The 17,849-nt window shown below is 37.4% G+C and overlaps 1 protein-coding gene across 4 annotated transcripts in view; it reads left to right on the forward strand.

Moving 5' to 3' along the window:
- The window catches only part of CEP83 (centrosomal protein 83), a 121,597-nt gene that overhangs the window by 36,564 nt on the left and 67,184 nt on the right, over positions 1–17,849 (forward strand). For 3 of the 4 annotated variants that reach the window (XM_081248714.1, XM_081248717.1, XM_081248716.1), the window contains exons 2-4: positions 8,974–9,299; positions 9,457–9,729; positions 10,161–10,311. In XM_081248714.1, coding sequence (XP_081104840.1) covers positions 9,557–9,729; positions 10,161–10,311 — 324 coding nt within the window. In that variant the 5' untranslated portion in view covers positions 8,974–9,299; positions 9,457–9,556. Of the gene's footprint in view, positions 1–8,572; positions 8,886–8,973; positions 9,300–9,456; positions 9,730–10,160; positions 10,312–17,849 lie in introns of those variants that run through there. The other variant, XM_081248715.1, reaches the window with a different exon arrangement.

The raw sequence follows: 17,849 nt of genomic DNA on the forward strand, positions 1-17,849 counted from the left end.
TCTCCCGTTGCGGAGCACAGGCTCCGGACGCGCAGGCCCAGAGGCCATGGCTCACGGGCCCAGCCGCTCCGCGGCATATGGGATCCTCCCAGACCGGGGCACGAACCCGTATCCCCTGCATCGGCAGGCGGACTCTCAACCACTGCGCCACCAGGGAGGCCCCAGTTTTGGAAGTTTTAACCACAGCAGTCACAGACAGAAAACAAATAAATGGAATCCAAATCGGAAAAGAAGTAAAACTGTCATTGTTTGCAGATGACATGATGTTATATACAGAGAATCCTGAAGATGCTACCAGAAAACTACTAGAGCTAATCAATGAATTTGGTAAAGTTGCAGGATATAAAATTAATGGACAGAAATCCCTTGCATTCCTATACACTAATGATGAAAAATCTGAAGTAGAAATGAAGGAAACACTCCCATTTACCATTGTAACAAAAAGAATAAAATACCTAGGAATAAACCTACCTAAGGAGACAAGAGATCTGTATGCAGAAAACTATAAGACACTGATGAAAGAAATTAAAGGTGATACAAACAGATGATGTGATATACCATGTTCTTGGATCAGAAGAATCAATATTGTGAAAATGACTATATTACCCAAAGCAATCTACAGATTCGGTGCAATCCCTATCAAACTACCAATGGCATTTTTCAGAGAAGTAGAACCAAAAGTTTCACAATTTGTATGGAAACACAGAAGACCCCGAATAGCCAAAGCAATCTTGAGAAAGAAAAATGGAGCTGGAGGAATCAGGCTCCCTGTCTTCAGACTATACTACAAAGCTACAGTAATCAAGACAGTATGGTACTGGCACAAAAACAGAAATATAGATCAATGGAACAGAATAGAAAGCCCAGAGGTAAACCCACGCACCTATGGTCAACTAACCTGTGACAAAGGAGGCAAGAATATACAGTGGAGAAAAGGCAGCCTCTTCAATAAGTGGTGCTGGGAAAACTGGACAACTACATGTAAAAGAATGAAATTAGAACCCTCCCTAACACCATACACAAAAATAAACTCAAAATGGATTAGAGACCTAAATAGAAGGCCAGACAGTATAAAACTCTTAGAGGAAAACATAGGCAGAACACTCTGTGACATAAATCACAGCAAGATTCTTTTGACCCACCTCCTAGAGAAATGGAAATAAAAACAAAAATAAACAAATGGAACCTAATGAAACTTAAATGCTTTCGCACAGCAAAGGAAACCATAAACAAGACAAAAAGACAGCCCTCCGAATGGGAGAAAATATTTGCAAATGAATCAACAGACAAAGGATTAATCTCGAAAATACACAAGCAGCTCATGCAGCTCAGTATCAATAAAACAAACAACCCAATCCAAAAATGGGCAGAACACCTAAATAGACATTTCTCTAAAGAAGATATACAGATTGCCAACAAACACATGAAAGGTTGCTCAACATCACTAATCATTAGCAAAATGCAAATCAAAAGTACATTGAGGGCCTCCCTGGTGGCGCAGTGGTTGAGAGTCCGCCTGCCGATGCAGGGGATACGGGTTCGTGCCCCGGTCTGGGAGGATCCCATATGCCGCGGAGCGGCTGGGCCCGTGAGCCATGGCCGCTGGGCCTGCGCATCCGGAGCCTGTGCTCCGCAACGGGAGAGGCCACAACAGTGAGAGGCCCGCATACCGCAAAAAGAAAAAAAAAAAAAAAAAAAAAAAAAAAGTACATTGAGCTATCACCACACACCAGTCAGAATGGCCATCATCAAAAAATCTACAAACAGTAAATGCTGGAGAGGGTGTGGAGAAAAGGGAACCCTCTTGCACTCTTGATGGGAATATAAGTTGATGCAGCCACTATCGAGAACAGTACGGAGGTTCCTCAAAAAACTAAAAATAGAAGTTCCGTACGAGCCAGCAATCCCACTACTGCACATATACCCTTTGAAAACCATAATTCAAAATGAGTCAGGTATCACAGTGTTCATTGCAGCTGTGTTTACAGTAGCCAGGACATGCAAGCAATCTAAGTGTCCATTGACAGATGAATGGTTAAAGGAGATGTGGCACATATATACAATGGAATATTACTCAGCCATAAAAAGAAACGAAATTGAGTTATTTGTAGTGAGGTGGATGGACCTAGAGTCTGTCATACAGAGTGAAGTAAGTCAGAAAGAGAAAAACAAATACCGTATGCTAACACATATATATGGAATCTAAAAAAAAAATGGTTCTGAAGAACCTAGGGGCAGGAAAGTAGTGAAGGTGAGACATAGAGAATGGACTTTAGGACACGGGGTGGAGGAAGGGTAAACTGGGACAAAGTGAGAGTGGCATGCACATATATACACTGCCAAATGTAAAATAGATAGCTAGTGGGAAGCAGCCGCACAAAACAGGGAGATCAGCTCAGTGCTTTGTGACCACCTAGAGGGGTGGGATAGGGAGGGTTCGAGGGAGACGCAAGAGGGAGGGGATATGGGGATATATGTACACATATAGCTGATTCACTTGTTACACAGCAGATACTAACACAACAATGTAAAATAGTTATATTCCAATAAAGATGTTTAAAATAATTTATTGTTTATTTAATTCTTTGACTTCTTTTATCAAAGTTTTATCATTTTTCTCATGTAAATCTTATACATATCTTGTTAGATTTATACCTGTTTCATTTTGGTTTTTTTTTAATGTAAATGGTATTGTTTTAAGTTTCAAATTTCATTTGTTTATTGCTGTTGGAAGAAAGTGACCTTTGTATATTAATCTTCTATCCTGCAGTTGTGCTGTAATTGCTTATTAGTTTGGGGGATTGCCTTTTTTAAGAAAATATTTATTTTATTTATTTATTTTTGGCTGCTTTGGGTCTTCGTTGCTGCACCTGGGCTTTCTCTAGTTGCAGTGAGTGGGGGCTACTCTTTGTTGCAGTGCATGGGCTTCTCATTGCGGTGGCTTCTCTTGTTACAGAGCACAGCTTCTAGGCGTGTGGGCTTCAGTAGTTCTGTCATGTGGGCTCTAGAGCGCAGGCTCAGTAGTTGTGGCGCATGGGCTTAGGTGCTCCGTGGCATATGGGATCTTCCTGGACCAGGGCTCGAATTTGTGTCCCCTGCATTGGCAGGCGGATTCTTAACCACTGTGCGACCATGTAAGCCCCTAGGGGAATTGTTTTTTTAATTGACTCTTTTGGCTTTCCTTTGTGGATGATCATGTGATCTGCAAACAAAGATAGTTTTATTTCTTTTCTTTTTGTATGCCTTTTACTTTTCTTACTGTGTTAGTTGAGTGCCATCCAGTTTTGAAAAGGAGTGGTGAGAAGGGACAGCCTTGCTTGTTCTTGTTCTTACTGGGAAAGCTATTTTTCTTACCATTAAGTATGCTGTTAGCTGTAGATTTTTTGTAGATGTTCTTTATCGAATTGAGGAAGTATCCCTCTATACTGTACGTATTTGTTGAGAGTTTTTATCATGAATACATGTTGGATTCTGTCAGATGCTTTTTCTGCATCTATTGATATGATCATGTGATTTTTCTGCGTTAGCCTGTTGATGTAATGGATTATAGTAATTGATTTTTTTTAATATTGAACCAACCTTGCATGCCTGAAATAAATCCTCCTTGGTCATGGTGTATACTTCTTTTTAAACATGCTGTATTTGATTTGCTAATATTTTGTTGAGGATTTTTACATCTATTTTCATTCTTTTTATTTTAACTCTTAAGAAAGGAGGTAATGTTTTTAGCTTGGGGCCATACAAAAAGGGCTACAGGCCAACTTTGGCCCATGGAGTGTAGTTTGCCAACCCATTTCCTTTACAATATGTATTGTTGACTTATCAAAATAGAATGTTAATTGATACTTTTACCCTTCTGCTATACAGTGCAAGGACTCTGTTGCACTTGTAATTCTACCTTTATTGTCTTATATACCATTTATGTCATGTATTTTAAGTCAGTATATGTCCAAATCCCACAAGCTATTATAGATATTTTATGCAATTAATATTCAATTCAAATTATACATATATTTATGGTTTCCTTTAATCTTCCTTTCTGCATTGTCAAGTTCACATCTAAGAATTTTCATTGTGTATGAAAAGTCCTTGACTGTTTCTTTAGTGTACATCTTTAGGGATGAGTTTATTTTGTTTCTTTGAAAATTTTCTTTGTTTTACTATCATTCTTCAAAGTTGTAGTATTGCTGTATTTATCGAACGTTAGTTTGGCAGTTGTTTTCTTTCAGCACTGTACATTGTGTTCTGGCCTTCACTGTTGAAGTCACTTCTGTCTTTTTGTTGCTCTTATTTACAGGCACTTTGTCTCTTTCTGCCTGATTTTAAGATCTTCCCTTTATTTTTGGTTTTTAGCTGTCTTAATGTGATGTGCATAAGTGTGGATTTCTTTTTATTTATGTGCTTGGGGATTGTAGGACTTTCTTTTTTGGTATTTATTCATTTGGCAGTGTTGGGTCTTAGTTGAGGCACGTAGGATCTTTAGTTGCAACATACACGATATTTTTTTTTAGTTGCGGCATGCGGGACCTTTAGTTGCAGCATGTGAACTCTTAGTTGTGGCATGTAGGATCTAGTTCCCTGACTAGGGATTTATACTGCCCCCTGCATTGGGAGCGTGGAGTCTTAGCCACTGGACCACCAGGGAAGTCCCTGTAGGACTTTTTATATCTGAGAATTGATACCTTTCCTCAGTTTGGGGATGATGTCAAACTGGTTTGTTTGTTTGTTTGTTTTTGAGGTATTGCTTCTGCTCTGTTCTCTCCTTTCTTTCTGGGACTCCAATTTCATGTCTGTTAAAGTGACATTTTAACTTTATTCTCTGTATTTCTTTCCTTCTTTTCTATATTTTCCATCCTTGTTTCTCTTTCTACTTTTTCTTGAACATATTCTTTTAAGCTGTCTTCCAATTACTTCCTAAACTATGTCTAATCTGGGCTGTTTTACCCACTCAATTGAGCTCTTAATTTTGGTTATCATATTTTTCAAGTTAGAGTTTCCATTGGTTTCTTTTTATGGTTTCTAATCCTTTCCCAAATTTCTCAACCTTCTTTTCTATTGTTTTGTACACAATTAGAATTTTAAAAATTCTTTTAGAGCCATTTTCTGATAACTCTTTAGTAGTGAGACCTTGTTTGTCTGCCTATCGTCTGTTGTTTCTGTGGCTTTAATTCATGTTACCTTATCTTCCCATGGACTTTTACATGTGTGTATGTGTCACATATTTATTTTTTAGAGCAATTTGAGGTCTAGTCTAATATCTTTCTTCTGAATTACCCTTATTCCTAAGAGGCAGCCTTTGAAGTCTCTATCCAAAATGAAGGGTGTTCACCAGGGCTTCTCCACTCCTTGCTGATCTAATATATCTTTCTTTGAATTTAAAGACTGTCCCAGGGCATTCAGTCTCCCAGCTACCTCTCTGGAATTGGCAGATGCCTCTAGGGGAAGGGTGGTTCCAAGTGCCAGTCTCATCTTTCTGCATCCATATCTTCCCCCGTTCCCATCTCAGTAAATAATTATTCTTTTATTTTCCAGTGTCTTCAAGCCAATTTAAAAAAGTATGTATCCAGCTTTTCTTGCTGTCCTTAGCGGTAGGCTTGATCCAAATTACTTAATCCTCTATTAATGGTAATAGAAGATTGTCTTCAGATTTCTTGGTATAAGAGGTAGATTATATGGTAACTGAGTTGGGGTTTTCCATTTTTAGCTAAAAACGTCCTTATATAATTAGTATAAAAAATAGAAGTTCTTTTCTTTGTAACCTTGAATATAGAATGATGGACCACTTTTGAAGGTCAGAGAAAGAATTGTTTTATGAAACCTTTCTATCTCTGACACTAGATATCTATTTGGATATGGTAGTCACCATACTATATTTTTCAAGATTATTATTGATAAGTTGATTACTACTGAATTAGAGAACTGGATATGTTATATGTACAGAGTACTTGAAAACAGGTAAAAAATTCATTCTGACCTTGGTTAGATTCACACAAATTGGCAGATAGTTTTCTGTGATTCTTAACTATTCCTAGAGGAGAAAATTCTGAAAAAGGCTATTGGCAAATGCAACCCAGGGGCTCATAACTTTGAGTCAAGGATTTCTTTCCAGTATCTAACTACTGTGTTTAAACCTATTTATATTCAATCATCACAGAAATAGAGAACAGTTAATGATTATCGTGCATACTAGAGTCCATTTTCATTAGTATAGGGTTCACAAACTAAGACAAAATCTGCGTGAACAAAGGTGTGATGTGCATATTTATTCAAGGGCTAGCTGGAGTAGGATATTCTTGGCAGATGGTGGGAAATGAGATTAGACAAGGTAGATTGGGGCTGATTGTGTAGTGCTTTGCAAGACTGGGGTGTTTTGATTTTGTCTCATATATGGGAGCCTTTGAGTGAGAATGAGAAATCAAATAACAGTTTCTGACTATTGATCTGGCAGTGTTTGGAGGGTAGACTAGAGAGAGAAAATATTGGAAGCAGGGATAATAAAAAGCTCTAATAGTCTAGTTATGAGATGATACAAACTTGACTTTTTGTGGTTAAGTAGGAATGGAGAGAATGGAATGCATTTTAAAGAAAGTGTATTTGTTGTTCATACATGGGAAGTTGAGAGAGAAAGCAGAGAAGACTTTGAGGTTGTAAGTGTGGATGAATGGTAGCATAATACTGGTATGAATATCAGAAGCTGGAAAGTAAGGATATTGAAGGTAGATTGAAAGCAAGGGTAATTAATTTGGTTTAAGATAATTTGAATAGAGTGATAGAATTGTTCATTATCTGAAAAACAGTTTGTAGTTGTTAAAAAGAAAATTTAACAGTAAAATTTTGAAAGTGCAAGGTGCAAGTTTTCCTGTCAGGGAGTCCCCCCATTATTATTTCCCCAGAAGTTACCACTATTCGCTGCTTGGTGTACCACTATTTGACTCTTTTTATGTGTATGTAAACATAGTGTGTGTGTATCTGTCACTTATACTCTTCACCATGCTGTGGGGACAGATCTAACTTGTCCTTTTTAATGCATAGTATAGATAAACCTTTATTTATAGAAGTTTAGCTTATTTCTGATTTTTTCATTTTTTTAATTAAAAAAAGTCACAAAGAAAATTCTTATATAGTAATTACATTTGGGTACTCATCCAGCTATTGTCATAGAATAAATTCCTAGGATTGGGCCAGAGGATAAGCAGATTTATCATTTTGATGCAGATAACTTTGCAGAAAGCTTACCATAGGTGTGTGTGTGTGTGTGTGTGTGTGTGTGTGTGTATGTACGCACGCAAATTAACGTATTTTTTTGTGGTATGAGGGGAAAGTATATCATGCGTTTGGGTGTACCTACTGGTGATGTGTGTTGGTATATTCTAGCTTTATTATTCAAAAAACTAACATATTAAAAAGTAATGAAATTGCAAACATCAACTTGGAACAGGAGAAATCTTCCTGGTTTGGGAAAATACAAGAGGGCAGTACACGTATGTTTGCATAGAAACTAGAATTGGAGATGAGGTAATGGTGGTGGTGATTGAGAAAGGGATATTCTGAAATTAGTGAAGTCCTGGAAAGTATGTCTAGTGAATATTTCAGTGCCAAGAGGGAAGGAGATAAATCATTTTAATTTTATTTTCCAGAAACTTTCAGGTCTTTGTAAATTTTATGTCTGTGAGGACTTAACTCTCATTTTAGGGTAGGGGTCAGTGAGAATGTTTACTTTACTGTCAAGTTAACTGGAATACAAAGGAAAAAAATATTCATTTTATCTTGGAAATCTTTCTTTCACTAGTAGTAGGACTAAAGGGTAGCTTTTGATTTTTCTAATGTAGTGTAAGCTTTTAGCTAATTAAAACCTCATAATGCCTTTTGGTGATATTATTAGAAAGTATTAGATATGTTTATTATATGTTTCTGTCTCTTAAAAATTAATTTGCATCAAAGAGCAGAATCAGAATTACATGCCAGGGCTTCCCTGGTGGTGCAGTGGTTAAGAATCCGTCTGCCAATGCAGGGGACATGGGTTCGAGCCCTGGTCCGGGAAGATCCCACATGCTGTGGAGCAACTAAGCCCATGCGCCATAACTACAGAGCCTGTGCTATAGAGCCCACGAGCCACAACTACTGAGCCCGCATGCTGCAACTGCTGAAGCCCATGCGCCTAGAGCCTGTGCTCCACAACAAGAGAAGACACTGCAATGAAAAGCCCATGCACCGCAACGAAGAGTAGCCCCCACTCGCTGCAACTAGAGAAAGCCTGCGCGCAGCAACAAAGACCCAACACAGCGGAAAATAAATAAATTAAAAAAAAATTACATGCCACTTTTATGATCCAGTTTATTAATTCCATGGCAAATGTATATTCTTGACAGGATAATGTTGTGGCAGCTGCTACAAACAGTGCACTCTGCATTTGCAAATATTGAATCCTTGTGCACTTTTAACCGAAGAATAAGGAGTAAAGTGTCCTTGAAGGACTTTTACCCCTCTGTTAAAATAGATAAAGCAGGAAACCAAAGCAACCTCAATTTTAGTTTAAAAGTCTTCTTGTGTAATATGTAGACATCACATTAATTTATCAGAAATGATGTAGTTCAAGCAAGACTCAGTAATTTAATGGTTGGGTTGTGTAGGCTAAAGATGGTCTCTTGTAGTAAGAAAAGGTAATTCATAATCACCCATGACTAAGGGAGGTACTGTTAGGAATATATATATATAATAGTTTTGAGAAAGATGAATGAAGTTAAAAGGGACAGAATTGTTTTGATTAAAATTTTTGTTTTTAATTATTTACAGTAAGAACACTGTGTCATCATTTTTTACTTCTAGATACAGCAAACATTTGGTTACTTTCATAATCCTGGATTGGTGCTTTGGGGATAGCTGAGGTGATTGACTTTCCTGTTCTTAGCACAGTGCATAATACATAGATGATCAATATTTATATGTTGACTGATTTCTTCTCTGAATCTGCAGCCTGAGTGCAGTCACCTTGTGTCAAGTAAAAGATCCTTTGTAGCATTAATCACAGACATAATTACATGCTGAAGGTCATCTTTGTGAAGACTGTGATTCTCCCCAGCCACTTAACAAGTTCCAAATAGCTTTTCCCCTGGTTTCGGAGTATGGATTTCGTACTAGAATCCACTCTTGAAGTTTACCTCAGTAATTTCAGGAAACATTGGTGACTTGTGAATCTGGGACTACATACACTGGAAGAGTCGTTACATCGAGTTAGGCTAATACTTGAAGATATGACCTTGATCGGCACAGAAACTGCATGGAAGTAAAGAAAATTTAAGGTATGATTCAACTTTATTCTTGAATTTTATGAACAACTGAAAAATCTGAAAATTGGGTTTGTTATAGAAATGATAAGGAGAATAATAAGAAGTGATAAAAGGTATATAATACTGAAGGAGTTCACTGATCACTAATTAAGTGTATTTCTCTCTTCAGGTATAATTTGGCCTCCTGAGATTCTGTCTTAGCACGAAGAAAGTGAAAAATACTCTTGAAAAGAAAACTAAGACAATAAGAAAGCAAGACTTGCTTTTACATGGTTGTCAGCTCACTTACCAATATGGACACTTTTCCCACCATTTTTCCTCCTGGTGGAGACAGTGGGCTGACAAGTTCTCAATCAGAGTTCCAAAAAATGTTAATTGATGAACGGTTACGATGTGAACATCATAAAACTAATTATCAGACTCTGAAAGCTGAACACACAAGGTAAATAAATTACTTAAATTTGGAAGTGAGAGGCTTGATTAAAAATTTTTATTTTGTCTGAATGTTTGCTCTGGAATATACAGTATAATTTTGTTATTTTGCAGTATACAGTATACATTTAAAACTTTTTAAATACAAGTAAATTTTCTTTAAATCAAGTGGATTATAAATTTATAAAAGTCTTGTTTTGAAAGTAGCAAGACATATAAAATTAAATGTATCTAGGTGGCTAAATATGTTTTTTTCCCTTCAAAGTAAAATTGCATTCAGAAATTACAGTGTTAATAATAAATGAAACTGTAAAGCATTATATTTGTAAGTTTAATGAATATATGATATTGATCTTGCTCTGTAGTGTTGGTTGACTTCACATAAAGTAATGCGATTAGAAAGCAAAGGATACACTTAAATTCTTCTTTTTAAAAAATTAGGTTGCAGGATGAGTACATAAAGTCACAAAATGAGCTCAAGCGCCTATTACATGAAAAGCAAACTCACCAGGAAAAATTTCAGCTGCTGCTTGAAGAGCTACGAGGGGAATTAGTAGAGAAAACTAAAGACTTAGAAGAAATGAAGCTGCAGGTAAGAAAATATATTCAAATTAGTATAAAAGTAGTCAGATATTTAGTGGAAATAAATAATTTTGGTAAATTTGGTAAATTCTCTCTATATTCTTAATGAATATTTTGTTGTATCTCTGGGTGGTATAACTTAATCTTCTTTCATATACTCTAGAATGTTAGCTACCCTGTAGGGTTTAGCCACAAAACTGTTATTTTAGGTAAATTTGTATTATATTTCCTGTTCTGATTTAAATAATATCTCACTCTTCAGAATAATTGGAGGAAAGGCCAGTTTGTATTGATAAAAATTCACAATTTAAAAATATTTTTAAAAATAAAGGTTTATTGGATTTTTTAAAGTACTGATCTAGTGCTTGTTACAATAAGGCATTATTAATATTGGAGTCATGGGTTGATAGAGTGAAAAGCCATCTTTCAAGTCATCCAGTGTGGCATATCATCCAATTCATGTATTCTTTTGACAGCAGTGTTAAAGGAGTTTGTCGTTCAGTATCATCTCGAAATCTTCCATTGTTGGAAACACCACCACTTAAGCTTGGGTTGGAGCCTCCACCATGTTTACTGTTTCATTCCTAGGTATACATATTTAGGACATTTAAACAAATAAAAACCTCAGAAATGTGAGTTGAAGAGGGAAATATAATTTAAACCTTTAGAATTGGTGGATTAATTTGTTTTGCAAAAATTGAGGCCTATATGAATGCAGTCTGTGAGCACTAAACCCAAGGTATTCAAAGTATTCTTTTCAGGCATTGAAGATGTAATCACTTTCTTGAGAGTAACATGTAGACACGCTTATTTGTAACAAGCACATGCAAAATAGCCTAAGAAGACTAGAGTGGCTATATTAATATCAGATAAAATAGACTTAAAGGCAAAGAGTATCATTAAAGATAAAAAGAACATTTTTATAACCAAAAAAAAAGGGTCATTTCACCAGGAAGGTGATGACCTCCAACAAATAGTTATGTTTCTGTTCCTTAGTTTTCTCACGTGACAAAGGGCATAAAGGTTTTTATCTAACAGGGGTTGCTGTAAGGACTAAAGAGATTATAACCTGTATATTTTCAGGACGGTGTCTGGCACATAGTAGCTACTCATAAATGATGGCAGTTTTTATTCTGTTGGAATACAGACTCCATGAGGGCAGGAACTTTTTTTTAGTGTGTCTCCAGTGCTCAGGATGGTGCCTAGCAAGTATTTGTTAAATGAATGACATGAATAAGTAGAATATATGAGTGAGTTGGAATTGTTCTATTCATATATAGTATAATGTTGCACTTGTTGTCTCATAGTTATCTAGAGCCTTAGCATCCTAGAGTTGATAATCATCTAGTTCTCTTTCATACCTGTCATGAGTTGAATTGTGTCCCCGAAAAGATAAGTTGAAGTTCTAACTCCCAGTACCTGAGAATGTGACCTTATTTGGAAATAGGGTTTTGCAGATGCAATTACTTAGGTTAAGATAAGGTCATACTGAAGTATGACAGGCCCTTAATCTAATATGACTGATGTCCTTAATAAGAAGAAGAGAAAGACATAGAGACAGAAACACATGGGTGATGGTGGAGCAGAGAGAACGTCCTATGATGACAGAAGCAGAGATTGAAGTGTTGCAGCTGCCAGGGAATATGCCAAGGATTGCCAGCACATCAAGACAAGCTAGGACAGGGCAAGGAGGGGTTCTTCCTACAGTTTTCAGAGGGAACACTCAGCTGACACCTTGATTTTGGCCTGCTGGCCTCCAGAACTGTGAGGCACTAAATTGCAAAGCAGAGTTCCTGTTTGGAACTCTTATGACACAGAGCTCTTCATTCTGTGCTTCAGTGCTTTCAGTGCTAGAGAACCTAGTGAACTTGTAAAGTGATACACTTCCATTCATGGATTGGAGTATGTTAAGCATTTTCTCTATCATACTGAAAGGAAATCATCCTCCCTGTAGCCTCCCTGTTGGTTATTGCAGTGTTCCTTGGACCTACACAAAATAACTCTGGATATTTCTTCATGTGATAACTTCCCAAATGTTTGTTGATAAATAAAATTTATCTGGTAAAGTTTCTGTTTTTCAAGATAAACATATCTGATTTCTATGTGATACTTACCTGGCAGAAATAACTGAAAGAAGCATTTATACATAAATACACGTATTGAAGCAGTTTAGCTATTTGCTTCAGTGGGTGTTTGCAATTTGTACAAATTGTGAGTTAAGTAAATTCAGCAAAGTAAAATCAGCAAGAAATACTTCAATGAAGGTTTTATGAAAGATGATTATTTTAAAAATACACATGTATTGTCTACCTACAAAATGCCTTTTCTGATTTAGAATTTAATATCTCTTTGACTTCGTAGAAAAACAATATAAAAGACATTCATTAAAGAATATTTCTGCATTGCTTGTGTAGTTGTAGTGAATGGGGTTAATAATAGTGCCTAGCTCAGGATGATTGTAAAGTTGCACTGAATCAATGATTAGAAATTATTAGTATGGTGCTTTGATGTTGTAAGTGGTTAGAACAAGTTAGCTATTACATTGTTGTTATGTAACATGCTAGCAAAACCTTTTTTAAAAATATGGGAGTCATTTTATATGTTTCTGATAAAAATTATAAAAAATTACTTTACCAAACATTTATATGCTTTCTTTGTGCCAAGTAATGAAAACTGTGTAAACCAGTATGTTTACCATTTTATTTGGCTGCTAGGAAGCTCAGAGCAAAATTTACTACTCAGTTTGTCATTAATCTTTTAAGAATCTCTAGCACAGCAATATTTACCCCCTTAAATCAAAATATTCTTTGAAAAATACTGGTCTGTTTTGTATTATTTTTTTTTATTGGAGTATAATTGCTTTACAATGTTATGTTAGTTTCTGTTGTACAATGTACTGAATCAACTATATGTATACATATATCCCCTCCCTCTTGTACCTCCCCGCGCCATCCCACCCATCTAGGTCACACAGAGCACCGGGCTGAGCTCCCTGTGCTATACAGCAGGTTCCCACTACCTATCTGTTTTACACATGTTTTACACATGGTAGTGTATTTATGTCAAACCTTATCTCCCAATACATCCCACACGCCCCTTCCCCCACTGTGTCCACACGTCTGTTCTCTACATCTGTGTTTCTTTTCCTGCCCTGCAAATAGGTTCATCTATACCATTTTTCTAGATTCCACATGTATGCGTTAATATTGTTTTGTATTATTAATATGACAAATGTTGGAGTATTGAAGATTTTTTATAGATTTAGTATAGGTAATGACACATAGACAGTTGTATGACAAGCATTCTTTTAAGTTTCTTTTCAGACAAGTAGTGGCTGTATTCCATTAGAAATCTAAGACACAGCATAATTTCCTCCTAATATGACATTGAGTTAACCCTCTAATTCTATGTCTTTGGTGTATGTCAGCTTTGAGAGAGAGGGAGAGGGGAGGAAGATAGATTTTTTTTATGTGTGTGCTTGTTGTTAATAAGTTTCTTATGAGATAAGCATCTCTAACCATAGATTTTTTTTCTTTATCAGAGACCTCATTGATCACAAGACTCCTGTGTAGTTACCAATTGCAGTGTTGTTTTTTCCTTTGTGTAGATACATTTTTCCATCAGTATCATTTTCCTTCCATCTTATGGACTTTAACATTTCTTATAGCGCAGAAATACTGGTGAGAATTTTTTCAGCTTTTATATGTATATGTAAGAAATGGTGTTTAGGGCTTCCCTGGTGGCGCAGTGGTTGAGAGTCCTCCTGCCAATGCAGGGTACATGGGTTCATGCCCTGGTCCGGGAGGATCCCACACGCTGTGGAGCGGCTGGGCCCGTGAGCCATGGACGCTGAGCCTGCGTGTCCAGAGCCTGTGCTTCGCAACGGGAGAGGCCACAACAGTGAGAGGCCCACATACCGCCAAAAAAAAAAAAAAAGGTGTTTAAAGGTATTTCTGCTGAGTATTGAATTCTAGATTGACAGTTTTTTCCCCTCATACTTTAAAGATGTTGCTCTTGTGTCTTCTCACTTATGTGTCACATAAGAAATTTGTTGTTAGCTTTATCTTTGTTCTGTTTATCTAGTGTGTCTTTTTTTCTTGTCAGCTCTTAAGATTTTTTCTTTATTGCTTTTCAGTAATTTAATTGACCTGCCATTGCACATTTCTTCATGTTTCTGGTGCTTGAGGTTTAATGAGCTTCTTGGGTCTGTGGGTTTATAGTTTTCATCAAATTTAGAAAAATTTTAGATATTTTATCTCAAAATATTTTTTTCTGCCTCCTATTTGATTTCCTTTGGGAACTCTGCTATTAGGCCACTGAAAGTTCTCTCATAACTCACTGATGTTCTGTTTTTTTGTTTATTTTTAAAGACTTATCTTTTTTTTTTTTTTTTTTTCGGTACGCGGGCCTCTCACTGTTGTGGCCTCTCCCGCTGCGGAGCACAGGCTCCGGGCACGCAGGCTCAGCGGCCATGGCTCACGGGCCCAGCCGCTCCGCGGCATGTGGGATCTTCCCAAACCGGAGCACGAACCCGTGTTCCCTGCATCGGCAGGCGGACTCTCAACCACTGCGCCACCAGGGAAGCCCTATCTTTAAATTTATTTATTTTTGGCTGTGTTGGGTCTTAGTTGTGGCACGTGGGATCTTTCGTTGCGGCACATGAGCTCTTGGTTGCGGCATACAGGCTTCTGTCTAGTTGTCGCGTGCATCTTTTTCTCTTCTTTAGTTGTGGTGTGCAGGCTCCAGGGCGTGTGGGCTCTGTAGTTTGCGGCATGCAGGCTCTCTAGTTGAGGCGCGTGAGCTCAGTAGTTGTGGCGTGCGGGCTTAGTTGCCCCTCGGCATGTGGGATCTTAGTTCCCTGACCAGGGATCAAACCTGCGTCCCCTGCATTTTAAGGTGGATTCTTTACCACTGGACCACCAGGGAAATCCCTGTTTATTTATTTTTAATCTTTTTTGTCTCTTTGTTTCATTTTGGATAGTTTCTGTGGTCATGTCTTTAAGTTCTCTGATCTTTTTTTCCTGCAATGTCTAATCTGCCAGTAATTTCATAGTGCATTTTTTCATCTCAGAAATTGTAGTTTTTATCCTGAAGTCCAATTTTGATTTTTTTCATATTTTCCTTGACATGTTCAATCTTTACTGTAGCTTTATGTGGAATTCAGTTCTAGTAACTATATTAAGGTCTTTGCTAATTTTAGCATCTCTGTCACTTCTGGGTTGGTGTTGGTTCGTTGGTTTTCTTTTCCTATTTATTGTGGGTAGTATTTTCAGGCTTCTTTACATGTCTGCTGAGTTAAACAAATTTTTTTGTATTTAAGTTTCAGGGTGGAGCACTATGGTTCAACATCTGTACACACTACAGAGTTCTCACCACCACAAGTCTAGTTATCGTCCATCGCCATACAGCCGACCCCCTTCATCCATTTTGATCACCTCCCAACCCCCTTCTTCTCTGGTAACCACTAATCTGTCCTCTGTATCTCTGAGTTTGTTTTTGTTTTATTTTGTTTGTTTGTTCTTTGGTGTGTGTGTGTTTTGATTCCACATATGAATGAAATCATATGGTATTTGTCTTTCTTTGTCTGACTTATTTCACTTAGCATCATACCCTCAAGGTCCAACCATGTTACGAATGGCAGGATTTCATTTTTTATGGCTGAGTAGTATTCTGTTGTGTGTGTGTGTGTGTGTGTGTGTGTGTGTGTGTGTGTGTGTGTGTATGTATAATGTTCTCTTTATCCATTCATCCATCAGTGGGCACTTAGGTTGTTTGCATATCTTGGCTATTGTAAATAATGCTGCAGTGGACATAGGGGTTCATATATCTTTTTGAATTAGTGTTTTCATGTTCTTTAGATAAATACCCAGAAGTGGAATTGCTGAATCATACAGTAGTTCTATTTTTAATTTTTTTTAAGGAACCTCTATACTGTTTTCCATAGTTGCTGCACCAATTTACATTCTCACCAACAGTGTAACAGGTTTCTCTTTGCTCCATATACTCACCAACCCTCGTTATTCATTGTTCTTTGATAATCACCATTTCTGACAGGTATGAGGTGATATCTCATGGTTTTGATATGCATTTTCCTGATGATTAGTGATGTTCAGCATCTTTTCATGTGCCTGTTAGCCAGCCTTATGTCTTCTTAGGAAAAATGTCTATTCAGATTCTCTGCCCATTTTTAAGTTGGGTTGCTTGGTTTTTTCTTGTTGTTGAGTTGTAGATAGGTGATTTGCAAATAACTTCTCCCATTTAGTAAGCTGCCTTTTGTTTTGATTGTGGTTTCCTTTGCTGTACAGAAGCTTTTCAGTTTGATGTTTGTTTTTTGCTTTTGTTTCTCTTTCCTTTGGAGTCTGATCCACTAAAACATTGGTAAGGCGGCTAATAATATCAGTAAGGTTGCCACTTATATTTTCTTCTAGAAATTTTATGGTTTCAGATCTTGAATTCAAGTCTTTATTCCATTTTGAGTTAATTTTGTGTATGGTATAAGATGGTGGACTAGTTTTTTTTGCATGTGGCTGTCCAGTTTTCCCAGTATCATTGACTGAAGAGACTGACTTTTTCCCCAGTATCATTTTTTTTTGAATTTTATTTTATTTATTTGTTTATACAGCAGGCTCTAATTAGTTATCCATTTTATACATATTTGTGTATATATGTCAATCCCAATCTCCCAATTCATTACACCATCACCCCCCCTCCCCGCCACCAATTTCCTCCCTTGGTGTCCATACGTTTGTTCTCTACATCTGTGTCTCAATTTCTGCCTTGCAAACCGGTTCATCTGTACCATTTTTCTAGGTTCCACATATATGCATTAATATATATTTGTTTTTCTCTTTCTGACTTACTTCACTCTGTATGACAGTCTCTAGATCCATCCATGTCTCTACAAATGACCCAATTTCGTTCCTTTTTATGGCTGAGTAATATTCCATTGTGTATATGTGCCACATTTACTTTATCCATTCATCTGTCGATGAATGAAAGGTTGCTTCCATGACCTGGCTATTGTAAATAGTGCTGCAATGAACATTGGGGTGCATGTGTCTTTTTTTTTTTTTTTTTTTTTTTTTGCAGTACGCAGGCCTCTCACTGTTGTGGCCTCTCCCGTTGCGGAGCACAGGCTCCGGACGCGCAGGCTCAGCGGCCATGGCTCACGGGCCCAGCTGCCCCGCGGCACATGGGATCCTCCTGGACCGGGGCACAAACCCGCGTCCCCTGCATCGGCAGGCGGACTCTCAACCACTGCGCCACCAGGGAAGCCTGCATGTGTCTTTTTGAATTATGGTTTTCTCTGGGTATATGCCCAGTAGTAGGATTGCTGGATCATATGGTAAATCTATTTTTAGTTCTTTAAGGAACCTCCATACTGTTCTCCATAGTGGCTGTATCAATTTACATTCCCACCAACAGTGCAAGAGGGTTCACTTTTCTCCACACCCTCTCCAGCATTTGTTGTTTGTAGATTTTCTGATGATGCCCATTCTGACTGGTGTGAGGTGATACCTCACTGTAGTTTTGATTTGCATTTCTCTA

Source organism: Mesoplodon bidens (genome assembly GCF_964165515.1).
Source record: "Mesoplodon bidens genome assembly, chromosome: 11".
Classification (NCBI taxonomy): Eukaryota; Metazoa; Chordata; class Mammalia; order Artiodactyla; family Ziphiidae; genus Mesoplodon; species Mesoplodon bidens.